Here is a 25,791-nt window from a genome sequence, read left to right as displayed (position 1 = left end):
TAATTAATTGAAACTCTCTGATCAAAGATTGAATTCAATAAATAGCCAAATTACAATGTATTAAGTGGAATCTGTACAGGTGCCGGTTGACGCACTTTGCACTTAAACATATAAGCAATTGTGTAAAGATACGGATTGACTGAGGAGTTGATGGGTATGATGAATGTCGCTGCCCAAACATATATTTCATCAGGAATCGTCATCCAACCCGTCTCGGAACCAATTGCCATTACTATAATCGGGGCCCAGCAACAGAAATCAGTGAAAACTATCAGGCCTAGTTTTCTCGCCATTTTTAACTGTTCTTTTCTCTGCTGTCTTCTGTTGACAGTGGCCCCCGATCTCTTCACTGACAAGAAAATTGTCAGATAACTAAGTACAATTACAAAAAAGCCGACGCCATTAAAGGCAACAAAAATGGCAACAGCATACTCCCAACCTGGCCACCGACTTCTGGTTAAAGGTAGTGCAAGGCACACACTTTCCTTTCCATAATAATTGTCACCAAAATACGATAAGCTTAATTCATTGGCTGTCACTGGAAGAAAACTCAGCACAATCCAGAATAGCCATCCGAAGCTGATAATGATTCGACATTTTGTACGATTGAGGCGTTTCGTACTAAATGGATTAACAATGTTAATAGCTCGATCCACACTAAGCAGCATCAGTGTAAACACTGAACATTGCCCAGAGAGTGTAGAAATAGCCCCTGCAAAACTGCAAAGGACACTATTTCTCCAAACTCTGGAAACCTTTCCGTATCTTCCTCTGTAATGTATATCCACACTGGCAATGATGATCAGGTAGACTGCCATCAGCAGGTCAGACACGGCGAGGTTGGTGATAAGTGTAGTTTGGACTTTGTTAACATTGTTAATATCATTATCTTTTTTAAACTTTCGTGAAACGATAACAACAACATTCCCAATAACCGAAGATAACCCGATAATCATCATCAACACACGGAGAAGTTCATTTTTTAGCAAGTCTTCACACGATGCAAATGCATCTGAAGGCTCGCAGACATCGATGGCGCCAACGAGGCAACAGAGACTAGAGTATTCCGAGTACCTAAAAGAATCAAATATAGCAACATAATAAGTGCCAAGTTATTATTTTGTTGTATCTTAAAAGAAAATGTTATTATATTTTGGGAAATTTTTAAATACTCAAGAACCAACATTCTCAAGGTTTGAAATTTGTGCACATTTTTTAGTCAACCACCTGCATTCTTGAAATACCCACACGCAACTAATTCAAGTTTATGTATCTCCCTTTTCTTTTCCAGTCCTGCACTGCGACTAGATTAACAGAATGCTCATGTGACTTAAGCACAAATTTAGTGGCGCATTTGTGAATTTAAAAAACATGCAAAATTAAATTTTGAAAAACAAGACAGATCTTTATCATCGTAAGTTTCCACAATCATCATGTTGATTGTATAACTAGTGAGTGTGGTAACCGTCTTTCACAGATGGTTTTGGGATTAGTAAAATATTTTTTTTTTATAAATTAATTTATTTTTACAAGGGAGTTACTTGGGTTGCCCAAATTTTAATAAATCATTACTTACAATTCGTTTAAGCTTATCAATTGTTGAAAGGTCCTGTCCCTGTAAACCTGTAACTTGTTACCTTTTAAGTTTCTAAAAAAAAACCAATAAATTCAAACTCAATAAGTTTGTTTTCACACTTTTTAATTCCTTCATTACTTAATATATGATGTACATATTAATATTATAATACTATTCAGAGCGAATAATAATTTAGATTTGTGTGGGTGAACAACACAAAATAGGTTAAAGCTAAACTATCAAACTTTATGTGAAAACAATTTGATGTGCCCATGTGGACACGATTATGTCATATTACTACCATATTTGGGCACATGACACATTTTGTTCTTGAACTAGTTTGATAGTGTAGACAGAGTTTTAGTTTTTGGTAGCTTCAGTAGTTTGAAAGGTGTTTTGTCACATGACCATGTAAAGATAACTAACACTATTGCTTAATATAAATCAAAGAGCTGTATATAGGCAGGATATAGAAAAAAATCAAGATCAAGTAAGCTAAAACTGCCTCAATATAAGTTTATTTTTACGACATGTTTCGGGCATAGCGAAGAGAATTGTAACAAAGGATAACATATATAACTCACAAAATTACATAATAAAACAAATCAGCCAATCAAAGATGTTAACAAAACAAAAGGCATAGTTATAAATGCAAGCCTCCAAAAGCTTTGGGGTACAAAGCAGAAATAGTTGCTTATAAAGCAGGACATTTAAACAAAGACAAAAACTTCAAGTGTGAATTTTGTTAATATGTGAATGTCTCTGGCAAAATTAATGTTTAAAAGATCTAAATTGTACATTTATGCCGGTAGGGGCAAGAGTGCCAAGCTTTACAATTATCCTTTCTTCTATAATTCTACTATTGCTTAATAGTTACACATTGCTCTGATTATATAAGCATGTAGCGGAGTCATGTGTTCTCAGGTGTGCATCTACTGTATGATATATGGAATGGGGAACATTTTTTAATTTAGTGGTAAATCACACGCACCAATATTGTTAAAAATAATTCAACTGAGGCAGTCAAAGGGGAATGTCCCCCTGATCCTGATACAAACCAAGTCATCGTAATTATGTGTTGTGGACATTCAGGAAGGCAATAACATGCAAATTATATATTACATAATGTTAACTTACAAAATTAAAAGTGATGAAGCAAAAGAAGAGAATGCCTCAGCATCTATGATAGTTATAGCGTTGTTCTCTAAGTTCCTGTTAAAAGATGAATAAATAGACAATTAATTATATATTTGTTTATTGAAAAATATGTTTTGTTTAAAGATGTAATTGTCCCCTATATCAGTCTTTGAATAGGCCATTTTGTAATTTTAATAAAGTTATTCACTTCTGTAGGAAAAAAAAGTGAAAAAAAATAATGTTTTCACTTTATAAAAAGACAAATTTTTTTTTGCTTATATATATATATATATATATATATATATATATATATATATTTTGGTCAAATTGAATTTAAATATTTATGTGACAATTAAAAGAATTTTTTTATATAATTTGTTTGATTCAGTATATGGTAAGATCTCATTCTTTTTTTTGTGACAAAAAATATCTTGGAATCAAAATGATCACAACATAATTCATGTTGTTCATTGTAATTCCATTGACTGACACTGGTGTTTACTCAATGTTTGTTAGGGCAGTCCATATGACATTCAATATTAATTGGAATAATTAAAATGCTTCTACAACCACAATCAATTTCTTTTGAAATTAGAATGTATTGAAAAATACTCACAGTTCCGTCAACGATTCCAAACCGGCAAATGCATAGGCTTCCAATGTACTTATTTGGTTACCGTCCATCCACCTTAAATGATAAATAATGCACAGTATGGTATTGCTAGTTTGGGCTTGAGCAGTTAATTAAGTTAGTTGCAAATTATCTAATTATTTAATATAAACACTGCATTTACCCCTTTTATTTTTGGTTCAGGTTAAAGTTTTTATAAGTTCAATTTCCATTTACAGCTTTGTTGGCAACCAAAACCACTACGCTAAGTAGTTTTAAGCTTTACTTGCCCACCATGTAAATGTTAGCCTTTATGCTAGAGAATATTAACCCTTTTATAGTAAAAAGTGTGATTTCAGGCAAGTTGACCAGTGGTTCCAGGTTCATCATCTCTCATTAAAATTCAATTACACTTTGTTACAAGATCACATTATAAAATGATAAACTACATGCATGTTTATTGTACAATGTAGTGATTTGGGATAAATTGGTTAAGATATTATACTCACAGTTCTGTTAACGCTGTCAAACCATTAAATACATTTGCTGGCAATTTCCTTATTTGGTTATTGTCCAACCTCCTACAATAAAGAATACGCAGTCAAAAAGAAATTAAAATATCCAAGAAATTGTGTCCGCTTTACTTTTCCTATGCCTTATTCAGATATGGTCCATAATACAGTTAAAACGTTCTGTGGACACCACCTGTAAATTGACACCTCATAACGGATACTCACGTAAAAGTCTGTGCGTCCTTTTTATTCAATATAGTGCATTGGTATGTACCATTAGGGAAGATTGAAATTACTTTCCCTGTACTGGTACCATCTTAAATCATCTCAAATATTTCCATAAGAGGACAGGAAAACATTTTGTTTGTATAAAATACAATTTTTTAAATACAGAAATCTTTGTTACGTTAAAATAGTCTTTATATCAAGGAATTAGATGTTATACATTATTTGTTACAGCACTATATTAAATTTACTTATAACATAAATTAAAATGTTATGAAGTAATTCAATTATAATTATAAAGTATATAACATGAAAAAATACTCACAGTAATGTCAATGCAGTTAAACCAAAAAATGCATTTGCTGGCAATGTACTTATCTTGAAATCTCTCAACCACCTTCAAGGTAAAACAATGTAGTATTAAGCAAGTAGCAGACCATGTATTAAGAAATATTATTATTATTATTATTATTATTTATTGCCAAAAACCAGTTACAAACATACAAAAACACAGAAACTAAGGGAGTAGGCAGGAACCTAAAAGTGAACCTAATCACTATAATAAGAGTTCAGGTTCCGTACCTACTCCCAAATGTAACAACAATGATATATAAAAAACTATATAAAAATATTTATATAACAAATAGACGAATCAACAGTGTCAATATAAAATAAAAGGATAAAATACTTTATAGTCGATTCAACAAAGTCAATATAAAACATGGGATTTAAGTGAATTTAAAAATGTTGGAAAACTGTCTAAAATTAAAGAATTTCTTCCCATAACCTAGGGAATATGTTAATAGCGGAATGATGAAGACAATTGGTTCGAGCATAGTGATGAATGAACTTAAGTGTATCAAGATGACGGCCATTAACAACTACAGATTGACGAATACTAGCCTACTACAATCAACCGTTCCATAAGTGATTTACAAACAAAGGATAACAGAAGATAATTTCTTCGATTAGAGAGTACTGTTGGTCAATTTAGCTTAGTGAGACGTTCCTCGTATTCCATTTCACCTCTTGTTTGTTTAAGGACAAGCCTAGTAGCCCTTCGCTGGACTGCCTCGATACGTTCCGTAAGTTTTTTGGTTCGAGGCAACCACGCAGGGGTGTCACAAAACCTAAGACCACGAAAGCTAAGACCCCTAAGACCTAAGATCACGAAAGCTAAGACCCAAGACCTAAGATTACAAATTCTAAGATATACTACAGCTTAAAAACAATACTTGTTTATCCATACATAATTTTAAACACAGTAGGTTTCATTTATTACCATAAATATAATTAAATACTACCGCAAAACATAGATAAACTCACATTATTTTCGCCCGTTGAGTAAATGTATATTTTTTTCTTTACAACAAACAAACTTGACGGGTTGTTTGTTGGTATATATTTACTCCATTGTGTTGGTTCAGAGGATGTTTTTCTTACGCACCTGCCTTTCTTGTATTTTGACTCCAAATTTGTTGACGAACTTTATCCTGAATACCACACTTTAAAATTAGGATTTATAAGTACTTTCAGACGGAGAAACACATAAAAAAAAAATAATAAATCCTTTAAATTGATGATTTTACAGACATGTTTCTTTGTATACTGTAACTCCTCGAGCTCCCCCCATGCTCAATGTTTTTGTTTCTATGGAGCGCCAAAAGAGCTACAATAATAGTACAAGTATAAAAACAGAAAGAAAAACGAAACAAATCATGATTTTTAAATTAAAATTTATTTGCCAGTATTTATTTCTTCGTACTTGCATGATTATATTATTATCATTACAATTTTAATATTACATTGTTCCATCCACACTGTAGATGGACTCCACAGAGTTTTCAGCCCTCTATATAATTTTTGCTCTTTTGACGTTCCATAGAAACAAAAACATTGAACATGGTGGAAGGCCTACTGCTACTGTACTGTAGGCTAGTCATGCGAAATTCGCAAACAGTTTGTGTGCGAGAAAAACGTCTGTAAAATCATCAATTTAAAAATGTATTTGTTACTTTTTATGTGATTCTTTTTCATAAAAGTGCCAATTCTAAGGTGTGGTATTCAGAATAAATGTTGGGAGTTAAAATACAAGGCAGGTGCGAAAGATAAATATTTGTAATCTTAGGTCTTGGGTCTTAGCTTTCGTGATCTTAGGTCTTAGGGGGTCTTAGCTTTCGTGGTTTTAGGTTTCGTGACACCCAACCACGCAGGGACACCATATTCAAGGATGGGGACAATGAGAGCTTTATAGAGTGAGAAAATAGCTGAAGGGGATGATCCTCCTGCAATACTAGTAATAAAACCCAACATTCGATTTGAACGAGAAATAATTAAGTTTACATGGTCATCCCCAGTAAGTTCACTATTAATCGTGACCCCCAGATGACAATGACAATGACTAGATACGGATTTAATAGGCAAGTCATTTATACGATAAACATGTCTATACTCTTTCCTTGATCTTGTAATGTGGAGAACCTTGGTTTTATTTAAGTTAAGCTCCATTTCATTTAGATCACACCAAGAGGAAAGCCTGATCAGATCGCACTGAAGAACAACTTCATCGTCTACAGTAAATATATTTCTATAAATTATCGGGTCATCGGCAAACAATGCACATTGAGAAATAATAGATGAGGGAAGGTCATTTATAAACAAGTTAAAAAGAAGGGGTCTAAGTACGCTGCCCTGTGGTATTCCAGAGGTAACTGGGGATGATGGGCTAATGGATCCTTGATACAAGACTCTTTGGGAACGTCCCAATAGAAATGACTTGATCCATTTCCAGACATTGTCTCTGATATTGAAGTGACTAGCCAGCTTATTTAAAATAATATGGTGGGGCAGTTTATTAAACGCTTTGGCGTAGTCGAGAAAGATAACATCAATTCTGGTGTTAGGTTGGTAAGTTGGGTACACAGGAACGGGAGGGAAAAAAACCGTGCTGGGCTTCTGTAATTGGACAATTATAAGCAACGTGATCAGATATACTTGAAAACAGTATTTTTTCAAGCAGTTTCGAACATATAGGGTAAGGGATATTGGTCTGTAATTACAAATTGCATTTGTATCACCAGATTTAAATATAGGAGTAATATGGGACATTTTCCACTTAGCGGGGATTTCTCCCATACGCAGGGACAAGTTAAACAAATTAAATAATGGTGGAGCAATAAATTCGGAAGCAGATTTCATGTATGGATGCACGGAATCAGGACCTGGAGATTTATTAGACGAAAGTCCATTAATCACCTTCTCAACATTGTAGACGTTAAAGTTAAGTTGAGAAAGTTCAGGGATTGGGACATTACAAACCGGAGGTTCACAGTTGGGAATTATGGGTGGGTTAAAAACAGAAACAAAAAAATAACTAGATTTAATTCGTCACTATGACGAATTATAGGTTATATGCATTGATTTAAATAAAGATAATTGATTTTTAAAAGATATATTGATTGATTGATTTTCTCAGAATCTTTAATTATTTATAATATATGATAGGACCTTGCTAACGCGAACACCATAGCCGGTATCACAATCCGATCAAAGATCCCTCTGCGTATAATGTCATAAACCGCATTTGTTGTTACATAATAATAAAGACATAAAGTAACTTTTTATCTAGATTTCATTATAAATCATGTGTATAATCTATACACTAAGAAATAAATTTGAACAATACGGATAATAAAAAAAAAATCTTATTTCGTTTCCCAAGGTGAGACTTGAACTCGGTACCTTGAATGCCATTGACACGAGCACAGACCATCGAGCCATACACAACTGACTAAAAGTTGGAGAAAAATTCCACCGTGTATTTACTATGCAGTAACCACTTTGGTGCAGATAGATTATTACATACCGCAATGAATTATAATGTTTTACTATGATGACATCTTTAAAAATTTAAAAAAATGATGCACTGTCAAACTATATACTTTTAACTTTAATATATGAAATTCTTAAGGAAGAAAGTTAACGTTAAGTTTGTTATTTTGGCCTAAGAAAATGTTATAATTTGTTTGATTGTCGAAATTAATTTTGTTAAATTTAATATGCCATTAATGATGACTTAATCAACTTTTGTTCTTCTAATTTCATAATAAATCATACATATGATACCGTATATTTCGGTGTATAAGTCGCACTTTTGACACGCAAATTTGACCTCTAAATTAAGGGTGCGTCTTATACACCGAACATAAATGCCTCACCACACAAATTGTACATAGGCCTAGGCTATCGTCACCTCGTTTGCTAGGCCTGAGTAGGCTAGGCCTAGCTACAGTAACTAACTAACGTAACGGCAACCTGCTTCTGCCTAGGCCTAGTTTTCAAGTCATTTTAGCATGATGTTATACTAAATATGATGAAAAGATTTGTTCATTATGGCGCTCCGATAAAATTTCATTTGTAAACGTTTACGTCGTACGATTGGAATAGTATTTATTTATACAGTAGTTATACGCACGATCGCCGTACCCCAAGCGCAAGCCCTTCTTTTGGTGGCACATGGTGTACGGTATTCGACTAGTATATTCTCCAGGTGATTATAGCATGGACCTAGCGTACACACTTCTCGGATACATAGATACTAATCGAATACGATTGTCCGTGAAAACGTGCGCCCTCTCGAAATGATCGAGCGAGGCTAGCCCACACACGTGCGTGTTACACACACGGTCATGCACTCGATGTTGCGGCGAAACTCATGAATAACAAGTTAGAAAGAACTTGTTGAGGCTGGGCGCGGCCGAGCCTAGGTAAGAAAAAACCTAAATAAAGGACGCCGTTGTAGATATAACAAAATATATAATTACAATAATATTGATTACAATTTAAAAAAACATTGTTTTGATGAAATATAAGGTGCGTCTTATACATCGACGATATAAAAAATACCGATATTTTACTCTCAGTTGGGGGTGCGTCTTATACACAGGTGCGACTTATACACCGAAATATACGGTACATACACTTCAAGAAAATTAAATAAAAAATAGGTGTTCCCGAGCATTCTAACGATATATATTAATTTTAAAATTTAGCATATTTTCACCATTTTGTTAACTTACACGTGCGTAGCCCGTCACTTTTGACGTGCTCGTATAACGCTGTTTCGCGTTGAAAAGTGAATAAAATATGATGATATTATTAAAGAAAGGTTATACAACAGTAATCGGACACAAACAGTGCGCATTAACGTTTGACGCGCAGTGCGCGTGCAAAAATATGCGCACTCATGGCAATTTTTTAAACGCTTAAAATTGCCTGAAACGTACTCTAATTTCATCGAAAATAAATTCTGACAATTTTCAACATTTTAAGCGCGCGTACGCATGCGTTATATGCGCTACGCACGTAATTGTATTGCCATATGATGAAATATGACCTGAAATTTATGAGTACCAAATTTTGTTTAAAAGTGATTCATGTTTGTGAAGATATGATTACAAACGTGATTTCGTTAAATCGCGCGTAGACCGCGTAATTTTTGATTGCGCATCGTGAAAACATAACCACATCGATTCCTGGCCATAAGGAATATACTCTGAAAAATTGACTTAGATAGATGAAACTGATGCCAAGATAATTCACGGACAAATAGTGCTAAGGAAAGAATAAATAAATAAATAAATAAATAAATAAATAAATAAATAAAGATTTTGACAGAATCAAGAGGTTATATGCATATCATGCATATAACCTAATTAAATGAACTAGCAATTACAGGGTGTGACAAAACATTCACACCGTTAATATTAAAAGATAACGGGTTCTGGTGATCTTCTACGTTCTCTAACAAAACGCCAGAAAGCTTTACGAGTAGAGTCACTTGTAAATAATTTGTTGACATATGAATAATACGACTTATTGCATAGACGCTTAACCTTATTACAAATAGACTTATAGTCATCCCATGCAGATACAGAACCAATACGTTTGGCTTTTCTGAACAGTCTATGCTTTATATTGATAAATTGATTGATGTCATTGGTAACCCATGGATGATGTTGATGTTTTATATACCATCTTGTGATTGGCCATGTTTTGCTGATTTTTGTTTGATACAAAATCTACTGAAAAATATTCTAAAATGACATGTTGTATTTGAAAAATCTAGGAAGTTTGTAGAAGTATACAAATTGAAAAAATACTCACAGTTGTAGCAGTGATGTCAAACCATTAAATGAATTGGCTTCTATTGTAGGTATTTGATTAGAGTCCCACACGCCAGGCCTGAAGAAAAAGTTCAGTATGAATTAACAAGGCCATATAGATGGCTGCAGTCGCGTGCTCATTAGTGTTTACCGACCGACCAACCTACCAACTGACCGAAATTACTGAACATGTTTAAAAATGTTGAAATGTTTAAAAACATTTATATTTTTTTAATTTACACGTGCGTAGCCTGACACTTTTGACGTGCTCGTATAACATAATTTCGAGTTGAAAAGTAAGTCAAGAAAACAGAAATCGGGCAAATAGAGTGCGCAATAACATTTAACGCGCAAAAATCTGCGCACTCATGGCAATTTTGTAAACGCTTAAAATTGCCTGAAACGTACTCTTATTTCATCGAAAATAAATTTTGAAAATTGTAAGCGCGCGTACGCATGCGTTACATGCGCTACGCATGTAATTGTATTGCCATATGATGATTTATGCCCTGTAATTTACAAGTACCAAATTTTATTTAATTGTGATTCATGGTTTTGAAGATATGATTACAAACGTGATTTCGTTAAATCGTCGTGCGTAGACCGCGTAATTTGTTATTGCGCACCGGGAAAACATAACCACATCGATTCCTGGCCATAAGGAATATACTGTGAAAAATTGACTTAGCTAGATTAAACTGATATCAAGATAAGGTCAGAAAGCGATAAAACGCATAGTGATACCGGACCGACAGACAGACCGACCGACCGACATAGTGAACTATGGAGTCGCGTCCACGCGACTAAAAATTGCAGTATTTAATTTTTGATGTAAATTATATGTTTTCAACTACAATATATTAAAACCATTAGTTATCACCGCTGCAATGCAGCCTGCAACTCAATAAATGAAACAGGTCTTTACAAAAAAATGGTACTGAATGAAGTTTCATTATGAAGATTACACAAAATAATCATGCTTATTGGAACAAGATTATACATTAGTATAAGAAATGAATTAGTAAAAAGGTAGAAGTATAAGAAGCAATTTGAATAATGTTAGGCAAGTTTATTAGTCGCGTAGACGCGACTCTATAGTTCACTATGTCGGTCGGTCTGTCGGTCCGGTATTACTATGGGTTTTATTGCTTTTCTGTACTTTTTGAACTGTCAACATGTGGGCATTTACGTGAAATTGTGGACATCCTATTTTGAATGACGTTAGAGTTGCGCAACGTGATTTACGCGCGATTTAACGATTTTCTCGTATTAAACATAGGGCAAAAACCAAATAACATTTTAAATTGAAGCTTTGCAAAAGTTTAATTCATATCAGGCGCTAACTTTCTGTTGAAAAAAAATGTGTGTTTTACACAAAGTTACGCGCGCGCGCGCATTTAAAATTTTAAAATGCGCAAAATTAATTTTTAATCAACTTTCTACGCGTTTCTTGTCATTTTGAGCATGTCAAAAATTCCCATACGCGCGCAAATGTTTACGCGCGCGGTGCGCACGTAGCGTTAAATACATACTTTTTTCGCGGGATTTATGTTTTTGCAGCCTTTTCTAATAATTTTACCAACTTTTAAACAGTTTTGACTTAAAATTACGTCATACGAGCACGTCGAATTGGATAATTTGCGCACGTTTTTGATGAAAAAGTTCAAAAATTCGTCAAAATTATGCCTTTTTAGTCGCGTGGACGCGACTCTATTGTTCACTATGCCGGTCGGTCGGTCTGTCGGTCGGTCCGGTATCACTATGCATTGTAGCACGCGACTTAATGGATGTTGGCCTTGTTTTTTTAAGAATAGGTTTAAGGTTTAGAAAAAGTGATTTCATTAATTTAATTTGATAGCCTTGTTTTGTTCACATTCATTTATTCATTGATATTTAATATTATAAGTAAACAATTACAAATTTGTTCTCAGAGCCACCTAAATTATGTTGTGAAAAGGAAAGAAAAAATTGTTTACTCAATTACTTTAAATTTTATACAAAATTAAGCATATTTGTCATTACACTTATTTTTTTTGTGCTTTTTTTAGACTTTATGTTGATGTCGCAAGACAAATTTCTATAACAATTTACAATTCTGCCAATGTTAGCCTATAATAAGTCTCAAAGGAAATAAATAGATGTCTCTCAAATGTTTGAACGTGGAGAAGAGCCGCAATGGCCGTAAACTAATTTGTTTTAAGGAAAACTGTAGTGATAGTAGTACCACTTAACCCTGAACGGAATGGAAATATTTAAATGCTATACTTAGATGTGTTATCAAAATTAAACATTTCAAACAACTGCATGGCATATATGAATTCATTTTTGCAGTACATATATTGAACTAATGAATTATTAATCAAAAGAAATTCATAAGAATAATTTTTAAAAAAAATACCGATATCCAATGACTTGCCCGATGTGCAATATCCTTCAAAGTAAGAGAAATACAAAGTAATTGTTAATATTAAAAAAATATATTTATAATTTGATAACAAAATCACTACATAAGCAAATACTAAATGTAGAAAATCTCACTTAAATTATATTTATATTAGGCCTATCTTACAAAAAAATAAAAATAATTCATTATGAATTAATTAAAAACCGGTTGTTTTTGGGTTTTTTTTTTGTAACTAATTTGTTATAAAATCACATAATAAAATTATATAATAATATTAAATCTATTGTTATAGTTGTTTAACCTGCAATGTAAAATTATTATTACATTATGAATGGATACTTCCAGAATGATTGAAAATCAAAATGTTATACTGAGTAACAAGTACTCCTGCTTCCAACTACAGTAGTAGTATTATGCCGATGAAGAAAGTCTGCTGTCTCTACATATTGCTTTATAATAACATTAATAATTCGCTGCTCTCACAGCATTAATTGGATTCAATAAAACAAATCAGAAATCTGTTTTTTTTTGTACACTATTTTAAGAAATGAATAAATATATGAGAACATTATACACGCTATACAAACTACACATAAACGTTATCTATATATAAATTTACGTAAGGGCAAAATTTGGTAAATCGCGCGTTATTTCTAGAATGTTTACTCGATGGTATATAAAGTTGGTTCGTACTTTCGGTACTGATTTTAACCACTTGATGTAACCCTGTTTACTAATTAAATTGAGTTCGATAATTAGTTATTGACGATTAAAACGAATTTAGGTTCAACGATTTGCCCCAAATAGGGGTGTTTTTCGATCGTGGTATACACTGTCTAATGGATTTCCGTCTTGAAAAATACCCGCACACAATAATACGAGGATGCTTCGCATTTTCCTATTTCCTCCTACGATAATTGTTTTTAATAGCTGAAAACCGGTTGAACAGCTCGAGTACAGCATCATAATGTTGAAGAAAGGCCGATTTTCTTTAAAAAATATTATTTTGATAGATTTAATATACGTTTATACAAATGTATTGATTTGCGATGAATGGAACATTCCAATCTCTGTTCCTCAAGTGTCTATTCCCTCAGGCGTCGTAAAGGCAAGTACTGTATACTCATAACAGAAATTCGATCCATTTTTTTTTTCAATCTGTGCTGCAGTGGTTGGATATACATTTTTTTTTAAACGGATAATGAGCTAGAGTTTTCACTCGCCGTATATTATGTACAAATCTTTATTATTGCAATTAAACCACCCACATCATCACCCTTCTCTCACTGGCATGAGTAGCGTTGTAAAACCAGTAGAGGATAGGCCTACGGTACATCACATGCCCTAAACGCAGAACAACTTTGGTGGGTAGGGTAGGAACCAACTTAAGTATGAATTGGCTCTAAGAAACAATTGAAAACCATTAGGCCTACTTATTAAGTTGAGTTAGATAATTTAATATTTATTGACGATTAAATCGAATTTATGATTTTCCCCGAATAGAGGTGGTTTTCACAAATTGTTTTACATTATATAAACATATACACGTCGTAGTGATGTATCGTTACATGTACTGTACTATTTCAATCGACTTGGACGGTGATAGTTTCAACAAAGTATTACATCGCAATGTTTTACTGTGTTTAGTGGTATATTATTTGTAAAACATGAAAACAATTAATATTTCGTTACTAAATAGATAAAGAATATATTTAAAAATTGTTCCTCTTTGCACCCATCCTCTTCCCCATCCCTCAACCCTAATGTTACATACAAAACACAAATTAAGTTTGTTTAAATTTGACTTAAACAATTGGTCTCATTTTGTGAAAAGTTTCTCTTTCGGAAGTAATTCCCAGGGTGCTAATTTTAGTTGAGTACATAAATCAAATTGTCTATTTATTCGTTCCTGTAAACGACATGTATTTGTCCTGCGGTACGTACATTTGAAATCGCCAGTTTTTTAATGCTGAAATTATTATGTATTCGAGAACCATCTGTGGGCACGACCTAGATGGTACGCGAGCGAAGCGAGCGTACCATCTAGTACACAACAATTTACTTAAACAGAACCAAAGTATCTAGTAATGGTGTTGTTGAAAACTGTAATTGACTTGGGGATAAATGATTTGGAATAATTAAAAAAAAAATTAAGTTCATTCATGATAGATGAACTAAAAACTGTGATTTTTAAAAATTATCTTTTATAAGCCACAAATTGTGATTAATCCATTGTCATTGCTTAACCAACAATGTAAAATAATTTATTATTTAATAATTGAAACAGACTTTCAAGAGAGGACAGGAAAAAAACATTTTTTGTTGTATTATTAACTTCTAAAAACTTGCATTATCACAATGAATACAGTTTTTAAAACTACTTAAATCTATGTTGCTCAACTAACAGGAGATTGTCTAAACACCTATAGCAACGAACACTTGTTCATGTTATGGAAGCTTCAACAACTCACAAAAGAAATTAAAACTTTTAATGTATTAGGATCATGATTTTTAGTCAAAAATTGCAGTAATCTTTCACGCCCTTCTGTTTATTTTATTTAATATAATGCATAGTCTTTTTGACTTTTTTTACAAAATGTAAAATAATAATAATTACATGATTTACTTATTTGACAAAACGACTAAATAAAAAGCTTTCGGTTGGCGAGATTTGGCCTTCGAAATGTAACACATAAATAATTTTTTAATAGACGCCGATATAGTTATTAAATGAATATAGCATATAAATAATAAATACAAATGATAATAATTAAAACACAAAACATATAACATAACTTTTAAACATCTATAATATTAAGTTGTTTAAACAATTATATAAAATGAAATCAGAAAATGTAACATTATATGAGTGTTTCCCCAGACTTCTATACCATAAATAATAACGGTAAAATAAAGAAGTTATATATTAAAATTAATATTTATTTTAAAAGAAACCAAATATCTTAGTTTATATAAAACACCTATTTGTTTTCTTTGTATTTTTACAAAGGTTATCAATATGTCCGGCCCTTCCCTAACTTAGTGTCTTTGTTAAATATTTCGTTTATATTTAGCAAACAAATTGGATTCAAATCTACAGTACACTTAACTACTTTATGATATTATTTTCTTAACTGACTACAACATAAAATAATTCATACTAAGGAAAATCATATAATATATACATCATATATATATATATATATAGTAGTTGTTTGATACAGTATTATGGTAAAATGTCATTATTTCTTTTTTTGTGACAAAAAATATCTTGGAATCAAAAGGATCACAATATAATTCATGTTGTTCATTGTAATTCCATTGACTGACACTGTTTACTCAATGTTTGTTAGGGCAGTCTATATGACATTCAGTATTAACTGGAATAATTTGACATTATAATGGTTCTAAACAATAATCAATTTCTTTTGAAATTAGAAAGTTGGTAAAGTGAAGTATTGAAAAAATACTCACAGTTCTGTCAATGATTCCAAACCAGAAAATGCATAGGCTTCCAATGTGTGTATTTGGTTACCATTCATTCGCCTTAAATAATAAATAATGCATAGTATATAGTCTTGCTAGCTTACGCTTGAGCAGTTAAGTTAGTTGTGAATTATCTATTGATTTCTACACCTTACCGTATATAAACACTGTGTTTACCCCTTTATTTTTCTGATTATATTTCTTCTTCCATCCACGGCTAATTAGTCTTAAACTTTTCTTGTGAATTTTTTTCCTTTAAAATTATGCTAGAGCATGTAACCCTATTGGTACAAAGGTGTTATTTCATGGATCTTGGGTGATCATTGCCTCTCATTAATTGTTTGTTACAAGATCACATTATGAAATGATAAACTAAATAATATGAATCTGTCATTATTCTAAAACGTAAATTAATGAATTGGGATAAATTTGAGATACACTCACAGTTTTTTTAATGCTGTCAAACCATTAAATGCATTTGCTGGCAATTTCCTTATTTGGTTATCGTCCAACCTTCTACAAAGAATAAAGAATAAACTGTAAAGTTTGATGCTTTATCTTTCCTAAGTAATGGTCCAAAACTCCCTGTGTGGACACCATTCGTAAATGGACAACTCTCATAACGGACACTCGCCCAAAAGTCTTTGTGTGTCTTTTCTATTTAATTACTTGGCCTTTTATTAAACAGACTTCCAAAAGAGGACAGGAAAAAAAAACAATTTTTTTTGTATAATTAACAATTCTAAAAATTTGCATTAACAAAATAAATACAATTTTTAAAAATACTTAAATCTATGTTCCTCAACTAACAGAAGATAGTCTTAAACACCTATTATTTAAATTCAAATTCAATATGTTTGTTTCCACAAACTTTCTTCCTTCATTACTTAATACTATAAATAATATACCACTAATTAGAGTAAAACATTTCCGATTTAATACTTTATAAACTGTCACTGTCTCATGGTCGATTGAAATAGTAAAGTACATTTAAAGACCACTAATACGTTTATATTTTTGTAATTATTAATTAATACAAACGTTGAGAAACAACTGACAGTAATAAAGTATTATATTATTATGTGTTTATAATAAGTGATAAAGTTTATTAGTATATTTGTTTATATTATATCTAACAGTACAACACACTTTTGATTCAAATGGCGATCAAAAGTGGTTAATACCTATTTGCAGTATTGTATAGCATTACAGTACTATTTCTGTTTATTCTCCAAGGGTCTATCAATTTACCTACTTGTGTTAAACCATAGAGGTATGCAAGTATGGTTAAACCAAATAATTTGGAATGTTCCATTCATTGCAAATCAATACATTTGTATAAACGTATATTACTGTACCATAGGCACACAGACAATTTTTGACAATAAGGGGTTTTTCATGTATTTATAATCCCGTAACCGGTTACCTAAATACTTTTTGACAGTAAATATAATTTTGATAGAAATACTGAAAATGATATTACTGGACCTCCTTAAGGGGACATCAAGACCCATTGTTCGGAGTTTTAATCAAATATTAATTATTAAATGAAGTGAAACAATTACTCTATAGGACCATTACATTAAAATTTGCATTTAGAAAATTGCATGATTTACATTTAACTATAATTTAAAAAGGAATTCATAATTACAAATTAAGAGACGTTTACTACATAACTTTAAAATAAAATGTAATGACAAAAAAAGATCAACGTTTCGGAACCATTCTAAAGAACAAATGAGTAAAATTAACAGCATCTATCTTTTTTCTCATTAAATTTTATTTTAAAATGTATAATTAAAAAAAATAATTATAAAAGTATTATGAACTAAATAAAACACTTACAGTGTTGTCAATGCTGTCAAACCATTAAATGCATTAGCTGGCAATGTACTGATTTTGTGACCATTCAAACGTCTTCAAAATAAAATGATTCATAGTAATTAAAATCATATACATCCAAGTTGTTTTGATACTGTATGATTGTAAATTTTCATTAATAAAAAATGTATTGACAAAAGAGATCTTTGAATAAAATTTTCATGTATATAAACAATAATATAATTCATGTTGTTAGATGTAAATTGATTGGCACCGGTGTTACAGCAATATTAGGGCAGTATGACATACAGTATCAACTGGAATCTATATATAAATTTACGTAAGGGCAAAATTCGGTAAATAGCGCGTTATTTCTAGAATGTTTAGTAGAGGATAGGCCTACAGTGCATCACATGCCCTAAACGCAGAACAACTTTGGTGGGTAGGGTAGGAACCAACTTAAGTATGAATTAGCTCTAAGAAACAATTGAAAACCATTAGGCCTACTAATTAAGTTGAGTTAGATAATTTAATATTTATTGACGATTAAATCGAATTTATGATTTGCCCCGAATAGAGGTGGTTTTCACAAATTGTTTTACATTATATAAACATATACACGTCGTAGTGATGTATCGTTATACGTACTGTACTTTTCAATCGACTAGGACGGTGATAGTTTCAACAAAGTATTACATCGCAATGTTTTACTTGTGTTTAGTCATGGGGGTATAAATACCTCCATGGTTTAGTGGTACATTATTTGTAAAACATGAAAACAATTAATATTTCGTTACTAAATGGATAAAGAATATATTTAAAAATTGTTCCTCTTCCATCCCTCAACCCTAATGTTACATATAAAACACAAATTAAGTTTGTTTAAATTTGACTTAAACAATTGGTCTCATTTTGTGACAAGTTTCTCTTTCGGAAGTAAATCCCAGGGTGCTAATTTTAGTTTAGTACATAAATCACAGTGTCTATTTATCCGTTCCTGTAAACGACATTATTGTCCTGCGGTACGTACATTTGAAATCGCCAGTTTTTTAACGCTGAAATTATTATGTATTCGAGAACCATCTGTGGGCACGACCTAGATGGTACGCGAGCGAAGCAAGCGTACCATCTAGTAATTAGAATAGTTCTAAAACAACAATAAATAAAGTTTCTTTTAAAAATAAGGAAGTTTGTACAAGTATTGAAAAAATACTCACAGTTCTGTCAATGATTCCAAACCGGCAAATGCATAGGCTTCCAATGTGTGTATTTGGTTACCATTCATGAACCACCTTAAATGATAAAAAATACACAGTATATGATAAATAATGCACATTATGGTCTTGCTAGTTTGGGCTTTAGCAGTTAATTAAGTTAGTTGCCAATTATCTATTGATTTACGGTAATATAAACACTGCATTTATCCCTTTTATTTTTGTTTGTTTTCTGGTTAAAGTAAACAAATACTAAATGTAGTAAAATTAACTTAAATGATATTTTAAATGATATTTATATTGTAAAATAACAACTGAAAATTGATATTTGATTTATTAGGCCTATATTATCATATACGAAAAACCAGTTGTTTGTGGTTTTTTTTGGTGAGGTGGGGTTTAAACTTATAATCACATAATAATGAAATTATATATTAAATATTTTGTTATAATTGTTCTACAATGTAAAATACAATTTCTAATTTACCTTTTTAATTAAAACTAAATTGTAGTACAGTAAATACACTATACTGCATGTAATCCATCTATTGTATACTTTAGTATGTCAAAATATACTTTTGTAAATATATTTTCATAACTTATTTCTTATTTTCTTAAAACAAAATTACTGTAAATAATTATCATGGAATCATAAAGTACATATTAGTCCATAAACCCCTAATTAATATACCTGTTTGTAGAACTAACCGTCTTAAGACCTCGCCTGCCCTTACTATAAGTAGAATCCTTAATTTAAACAGTACCTAAACTGATCACGCTGAAGATGGCTATGTTATAAATATTTACATATATAGGCCTATGCATTTGTATATAAATTTTGTAATTTTTTTAACATAATTTTATTTTTTTAACTGAATTTTTCAAATTTTTTTATATTTTGTATAAATTTTGGTATTTTTTTAAATATTTGTGTTTCCATATATATATATATACCATTATAACAAATGTTACTAAATAATTAGTATTTTGTTTATGTAGTGATTTTTTTTATGAGAATAAAAATTATTAAAATATAAATATATATTTTATATTTTGACATTAAAATGTTTATACAATACAGTGAATGCATTGTAGGATCAATTGTAATAATGGACTAATAATATGTACCTTATGATTTCATGATTATTTACAGTAAAACTAATTTTAAAATCAACAATTTTTAAATTTATCCACCATGACATAGCAATTGAAACCGAATCTGTATTACATATAGATAATACATTTATTATATGGTTGCTATCAAAACATTTTAATTTTTTGTAGACATTTTATTTTGATAAAATAAGTTATTAAAATATACATTTTTATTTACCCATATCATATTGTGACATCACTAGTACATACAATAGAGTACATGCAGTACAACAACTGTATAATGATAATGGATTAATATTATTACATAATTTACATAATTTTACAATTTGTGATCTTATAAAAAATAAATTTATAAATCACTAGTTTTTAATTCATCCAACATGAATGAAATTTATTTTTCTGTAATACATAATAATTAAAAATAATATTAATTGTAAAATTTCACAATAAATATCATTATAATGATTGTTATACTAAATAATTAGTATTTGTTATGTAGTGATTACATATTTTATATTTTGACATTAAAATGTTTATACAATACAGTGCATGTATTGTAGGATCAATTGTAATAATTTATTTATTTATTTATTCAGGTTTATATAATAAAAAACATGCAGCCCGACGGCTGAAATTGTTGATTTACAAAAATATATTTATATTGTGACATTTACAATAAAAAATCATTTTGAAATATTATATATTATAAAAAGTTCATTCATGTTGGATGAGCAAAAAACTATTGATTTTTTAAGTTTGTTTTTACAAGATCACAAATTGTGAAATTTTATAAATAATATTAATCCATTATCATTGTTTAACCAACAATGTAAAATAATTTTTCATTTAATTTCTAAATTAAAACCAAATTGATAAAAGTAAGCAAACATAAGCAATACACTTACAGTGTTTTCAATGCTGTCAAACCAGCAAATGCATTGGCTGGTAATAAATATAAGTAAATCACAATATATCCAAGCTGTTTTAAAATTATTTTAGTTTTTCTGTCACCTCAAATGTTGAAATGTCTACATTCCTGTACATTATACAGTAGTTATACTGCATGTACTCTATTGTATGTACTTTAGTTATGTCAAAATATACTATGTTAAAATAAAAATGTTGTAAATTTATTTGATTAACATATTTTCTGAAAACAAAATGTCAACAAATTCAAATTGTTTGATAGCAACCATATAATAAATGTATTATCTATATGTAATTCAGATTCAGTTTCAATTGTTAGATCTTACAAAAATAAATAGTTCAATCATGGTGGATACATTTTAAAAATGTTGATTTTAAAATTGGTTTTACTGTAAATAATCATGAAATCATAAAGTACATATTATTAGTCCATTATTACAATTGATCCTATAATACATGCACTGTATTGTATCAATATTTAATGTCAAAATATATATTTTTATTTTATTAATTTTTATTATCATAAAACAAAATCACTAAATAAACAAATACTAATTATTTAGTAACATTTGTTATAATAATATTTATATTGTGACAGTTACAATAAAAATGTATTTTGAATTATTATAATATTATTCAAAAAAATAAAGTTTGTTAATGTTGGACGAGCAAAAAACTATTGATTTTTAAAGTTTTTTTATAAGATCACAAATTGTGAAATTATAGAAAATCATAAAGTACATATTACTCCATTATTACAATTGATCCTACAATGGATGCATTGTGTTGTATCAACATTTTAATGTCAAAATATAAAATATATATTTATATTTTAATAATTTTTATTCTCATAAAACAAAATCACTACATAAACAAATAATAATTATTTAGCATAACAATCATTATAATGATATTTACATCGTGAAATTTTACATTTAAGATTAATTCAGAATTATTATGTACACAAAAATAAAGTTCATTCATGGTGGATGAACTAAAAACTAGTGATTTATAAAGATATTTTTTTATACAATCACAAATTGTGAAATTATGTAATAATATTAATCCATTATAATTGCTTAATCAACAATTCAAAATAATTTGTAATTTAATTTCTAGATTAAAACCAAATTGTAAAAGTAGCAAACATAAGCAATACACTTACAGTTTTTCCAATGCTGTCAAACCAGCAAATGCATTGGCTTGTAATGTACTTATTCGGTTCCATCTCAAATTCCTTAAAAGTAAAAAGAATGCACAGTATAAGTAAATCACAATATCCAAGCTGTTTTTAAATTATTTTAGTTTTTCTGTCACCTCAAATGTTGAAATGTCTACATTCCTGTACATTATACAGTACCGGTAGTTATACTGCATGTACTCTATTGTATGTACTTTAGTTATGTCAAAATATACTATGTTAAAATACAAATGTATATTTTAATAACTTATTTTGTTAAAATAAACAAAAATGTACATAAACAAATATTGATTAGGCCTACTTAGAAACATTTTGTCAGTTTTATAAAAATGTGGTAAATATAATTTAATAACTTAATTTCTTAAAATAAAATGTCTTCACCAAATGTAATTGTTTGATAGCAACCATATAATAAATGTATTATCTATTATGTATTAAATACAGATTCACTTTCAATTGTTATATCTTACAAAAATATATACTTCAATCATGGTGGATAAATTACAAATAAAAATAATGTTGACTTTAAAATTCTTTTTACTGTAAATAATCATGAAATCATAAGGTACATATGATTAGTCCATTATTACAATTGATCCTACAATGCATGCATTGTATTGTATCAATATTTTAATGTTAAAATATAAAATATATTCCTATTTTAATAATTGTTATTCTCATAAAACAAAATCACTACATAAACAAATACTAATTATTTAGTTTTAGTATTATTTGTTATAATGATATTTTTATTGTGACATTTACAATAAAAATTTATTTTGAATTATTATATAATATTTAAAAAATTAAAATTTGTTCATGGTGGATGAGCAAAAAACTACTGATTTTTTAAGTTATTTTTTATAAGATCACAAATTGTGAAATTATATAATAATATTAATCCATTATCATTGTTTAACCAACTTTGTAAAATAATTTTTCATTTAATTTCGAAATTAAAACCAAATTGTTAAAAGTTAGCAAACATAAGCAATACACTTACAGTGTTTTCAATGCTGTCAAACCAGCAAATGCATTGGCTGGTAATGTACTTATTTGGTTACCCCTCAAATCCCTTAAAAGTAAAAAGAATGCACAGTATAAGTAAATCACAATATCCAAGCTGTTTTAAAATTATTTTAATTTTTCTGTCACCTCAAATGTTGAAATGTCTACATTCCTGTACATTATACAGTAGTTATACTGCATGTACTCTATTGTATGTACTTTAGTGATGTCAAAATATACTATGTTAAAGTAAAAATGTATATTTTAATAACTTATTTTATTAAAATAAAATGTCTACAACAAATTAAAAATTGTTTGATAGCAACCATAATAAATGTATTATCTATATGTAATACAGATTCAGTTCAATTGTTATATCTTACAAAAATAAATAGTTCAATCATGGTGAATACATTTTTAAAATGTTCACTTTAAAATTATTTTTACTATAAATAATCATGAAATCATAAAGTACATATTATTACTCCCTTATTACAATCAAACCTACAATACATGCACTGTATTGTATCAATATTTTAATGTCAAAATATAAAATATATATTTATATTTCAATAATTTTTATTCTCATAAAACAAAATCACTAAATAAACAAATACTAATTATTTAGTAACATTTGTTATAATAATATTTATATTGTGACAGTTACAATAAAAATGTATTTTGAATTATTATAATATTATTCAAAAAAATAAAGTTTGTTAATTTCTAAATTAAAACCAAATTGGTAAAAGTAAGCAAACATAAGCAATACACTTACAGTGTTTTCAATGCTGTCAAACCAGCAAATGCATTGGCTTGTAATGTACTTATTTGGTTACTGTACAAATTCCTTAAAAGTAAAAAGAATGCACATTATAAGTAAATCACAATATCCAAGCTGTTTTTAAATTATTTTAGTTTTTCTGTCACCTCAAATGTTGAAATGTCTACATTCCTGTACATTATACAGTAGTTATATTGCATGTACTATATTGTATGTACTTTAGTGATGTCAAAATATACTATGTTAAAGTAAAAATGTATATATATTTTAATAACTTATTTTATTAAAAATAAAATGTCTACAACAAATTCAAATTGTTTGTTAACAACCATATAATTAATGTATTATCTAATATGTAATACAGATTCAGTTTTGTTATATCTTACAAAAATAAATAGTTCAATCATGGTGGATACATTTTAAAAATGTTGATACATATTATTAGTCCATTATTACAATTGATCCTACAATACATGCATTGTATTGTATCAACATTTTAATGATGTCAAAATATAAAATATATATTTATATTTTAATAATTTGTATTATCATAAAACAAAATCACTACATAAACAAATACTAATTATTTAGTATAACAATCATTATAATGATATTTATATTGTGAAATTTTACAATTAATATTATTTTTAAAATTATTATGTATTACACAAAAATAAAGTTCATTCATGGTGGATGAAGTAAAAACTAGTGATTTATAAAGATATTTTTTATAAGGTCACAAATTGTGAAATTATAGAATAATATTAATCCATTTTCATTGTTTAACCAACAATATAAAATAATTTATAATTTAATTTATAATATAAAACCAAATTAGTAACTGTAAGCAAACATAAGCAATACACTTACAGTGTTTCCAATGCTGTCAAACCAGCAAATGCATTGGCTTGTAATGTACTTATTTGGTTACTGCCCAAATCCCTTAAAAGTAAAAAGAATGCACAGTATAAGTAAATCACAATATCGAAGCTGTTTTTAAATTATTTTAGTTTTTCTTGTCACCTCAAATGTTGAAATGTCTACATTCCTGTGCATTATACAGTAGTTATACTGCATGTACTCTATTGTATGTACTTTAGTGATGTCAAAATATACTATGTTAAAATACAAATATGGTAAATTTATTTGAATAACATATTTTCTTAAAACAAAATGTCAACAAATTCAAATTGTTTGATAGCAACCATATAATAAATGTATTATCTAATATGTAATGTAAATTCAGTTTCAATTGTTATATATTACAAAAATAAATAATTCAATCATGGTGGATAAATTACAAAATTGTTGCTTTTTAAATTTGTTTTACTGTGAATAATCATGAAATCATAAGGTAAATATTATTAGTCCATTATTACAATTGATCCTACAATACATGCACTGTATTGTATCAATATTTTAATGATGTCAAAATATAAAATATATATTTATATTTTAATAATTTTTATTATCATAAAACAAAATCACTACATAAACAAATACTAATTAATTAGTATAACAATCATTATAATGATATTTATATTGTGAAATTTTACATTTAAGATTAATTCAGAATTATTATGTATTACACAAAAATAAAGTTCAT

General features: G+C 29.2%; 1 protein-coding gene across 1 annotated transcript; it reads right to left on the bottom strand.

The window, feature by feature from the left end:
• Positions 1-50: 50 nt before the first annotated feature.
• LOC140054949 (uncharacterized) lies at positions 51-25,791 on the bottom strand. Its single transcript, XM_072100091.1, has 17 exons — positions 25,775-25,791; positions 25,056-25,127; positions 24,180-24,251; positions 23,397-23,468; positions 22,358-22,429; positions 19,153-19,227; positions 17,960-18,031; positions 16,559-16,630; positions 16,103-16,174; positions 12,623-12,655; positions 10,226-10,303; positions 4,386-4,457; positions 3,833-3,904; positions 3,330-3,401; positions 2,714-2,788; positions 1,577-1,648; positions 51-1,074 (listed from the first exon to the last, which is right to left on the bottom strand). Exons 1-17 carry the CDS (start codon positions 25,789-25,791, stop codon positions 51-53), a joined length of 2,094 nt encoding a protein of 697 aa, XP_071956192.1.

This window comes from Antedon mediterranea, chromosome 7, assembly GCF_964355755.1.
Source record: "Antedon mediterranea chromosome 7, ecAntMedi1.1, whole genome shotgun sequence".
Lineage (NCBI taxonomy): Eukaryota > Metazoa > Echinodermata > Crinoidea > Comatulida > Antedonidae > Antedon > Antedon mediterranea.
Note: the sequence above shows the minus strand (reverse complement) of the source record. Positions and strands in the feature narration are given on the sequence as shown.

Coding starts and splice junctions, on each gene's coding strand:
- LOC140054949 (XM_072100091.1), bottom strand. Junction 16,175..16,558: donor TTGACAGCATTAAAAAAACT/GTGAGTGTATCT, acceptor TTATTATTTAAG/GCGAATGAATGGTAACCAAA. Junction 10,304..12,622: donor GGGCAAGTCATTGGATATCG/GTATTTTTTTTA, acceptor CTTTTTCTTCAG/GCCTGGCGTGTGGGACTCTA.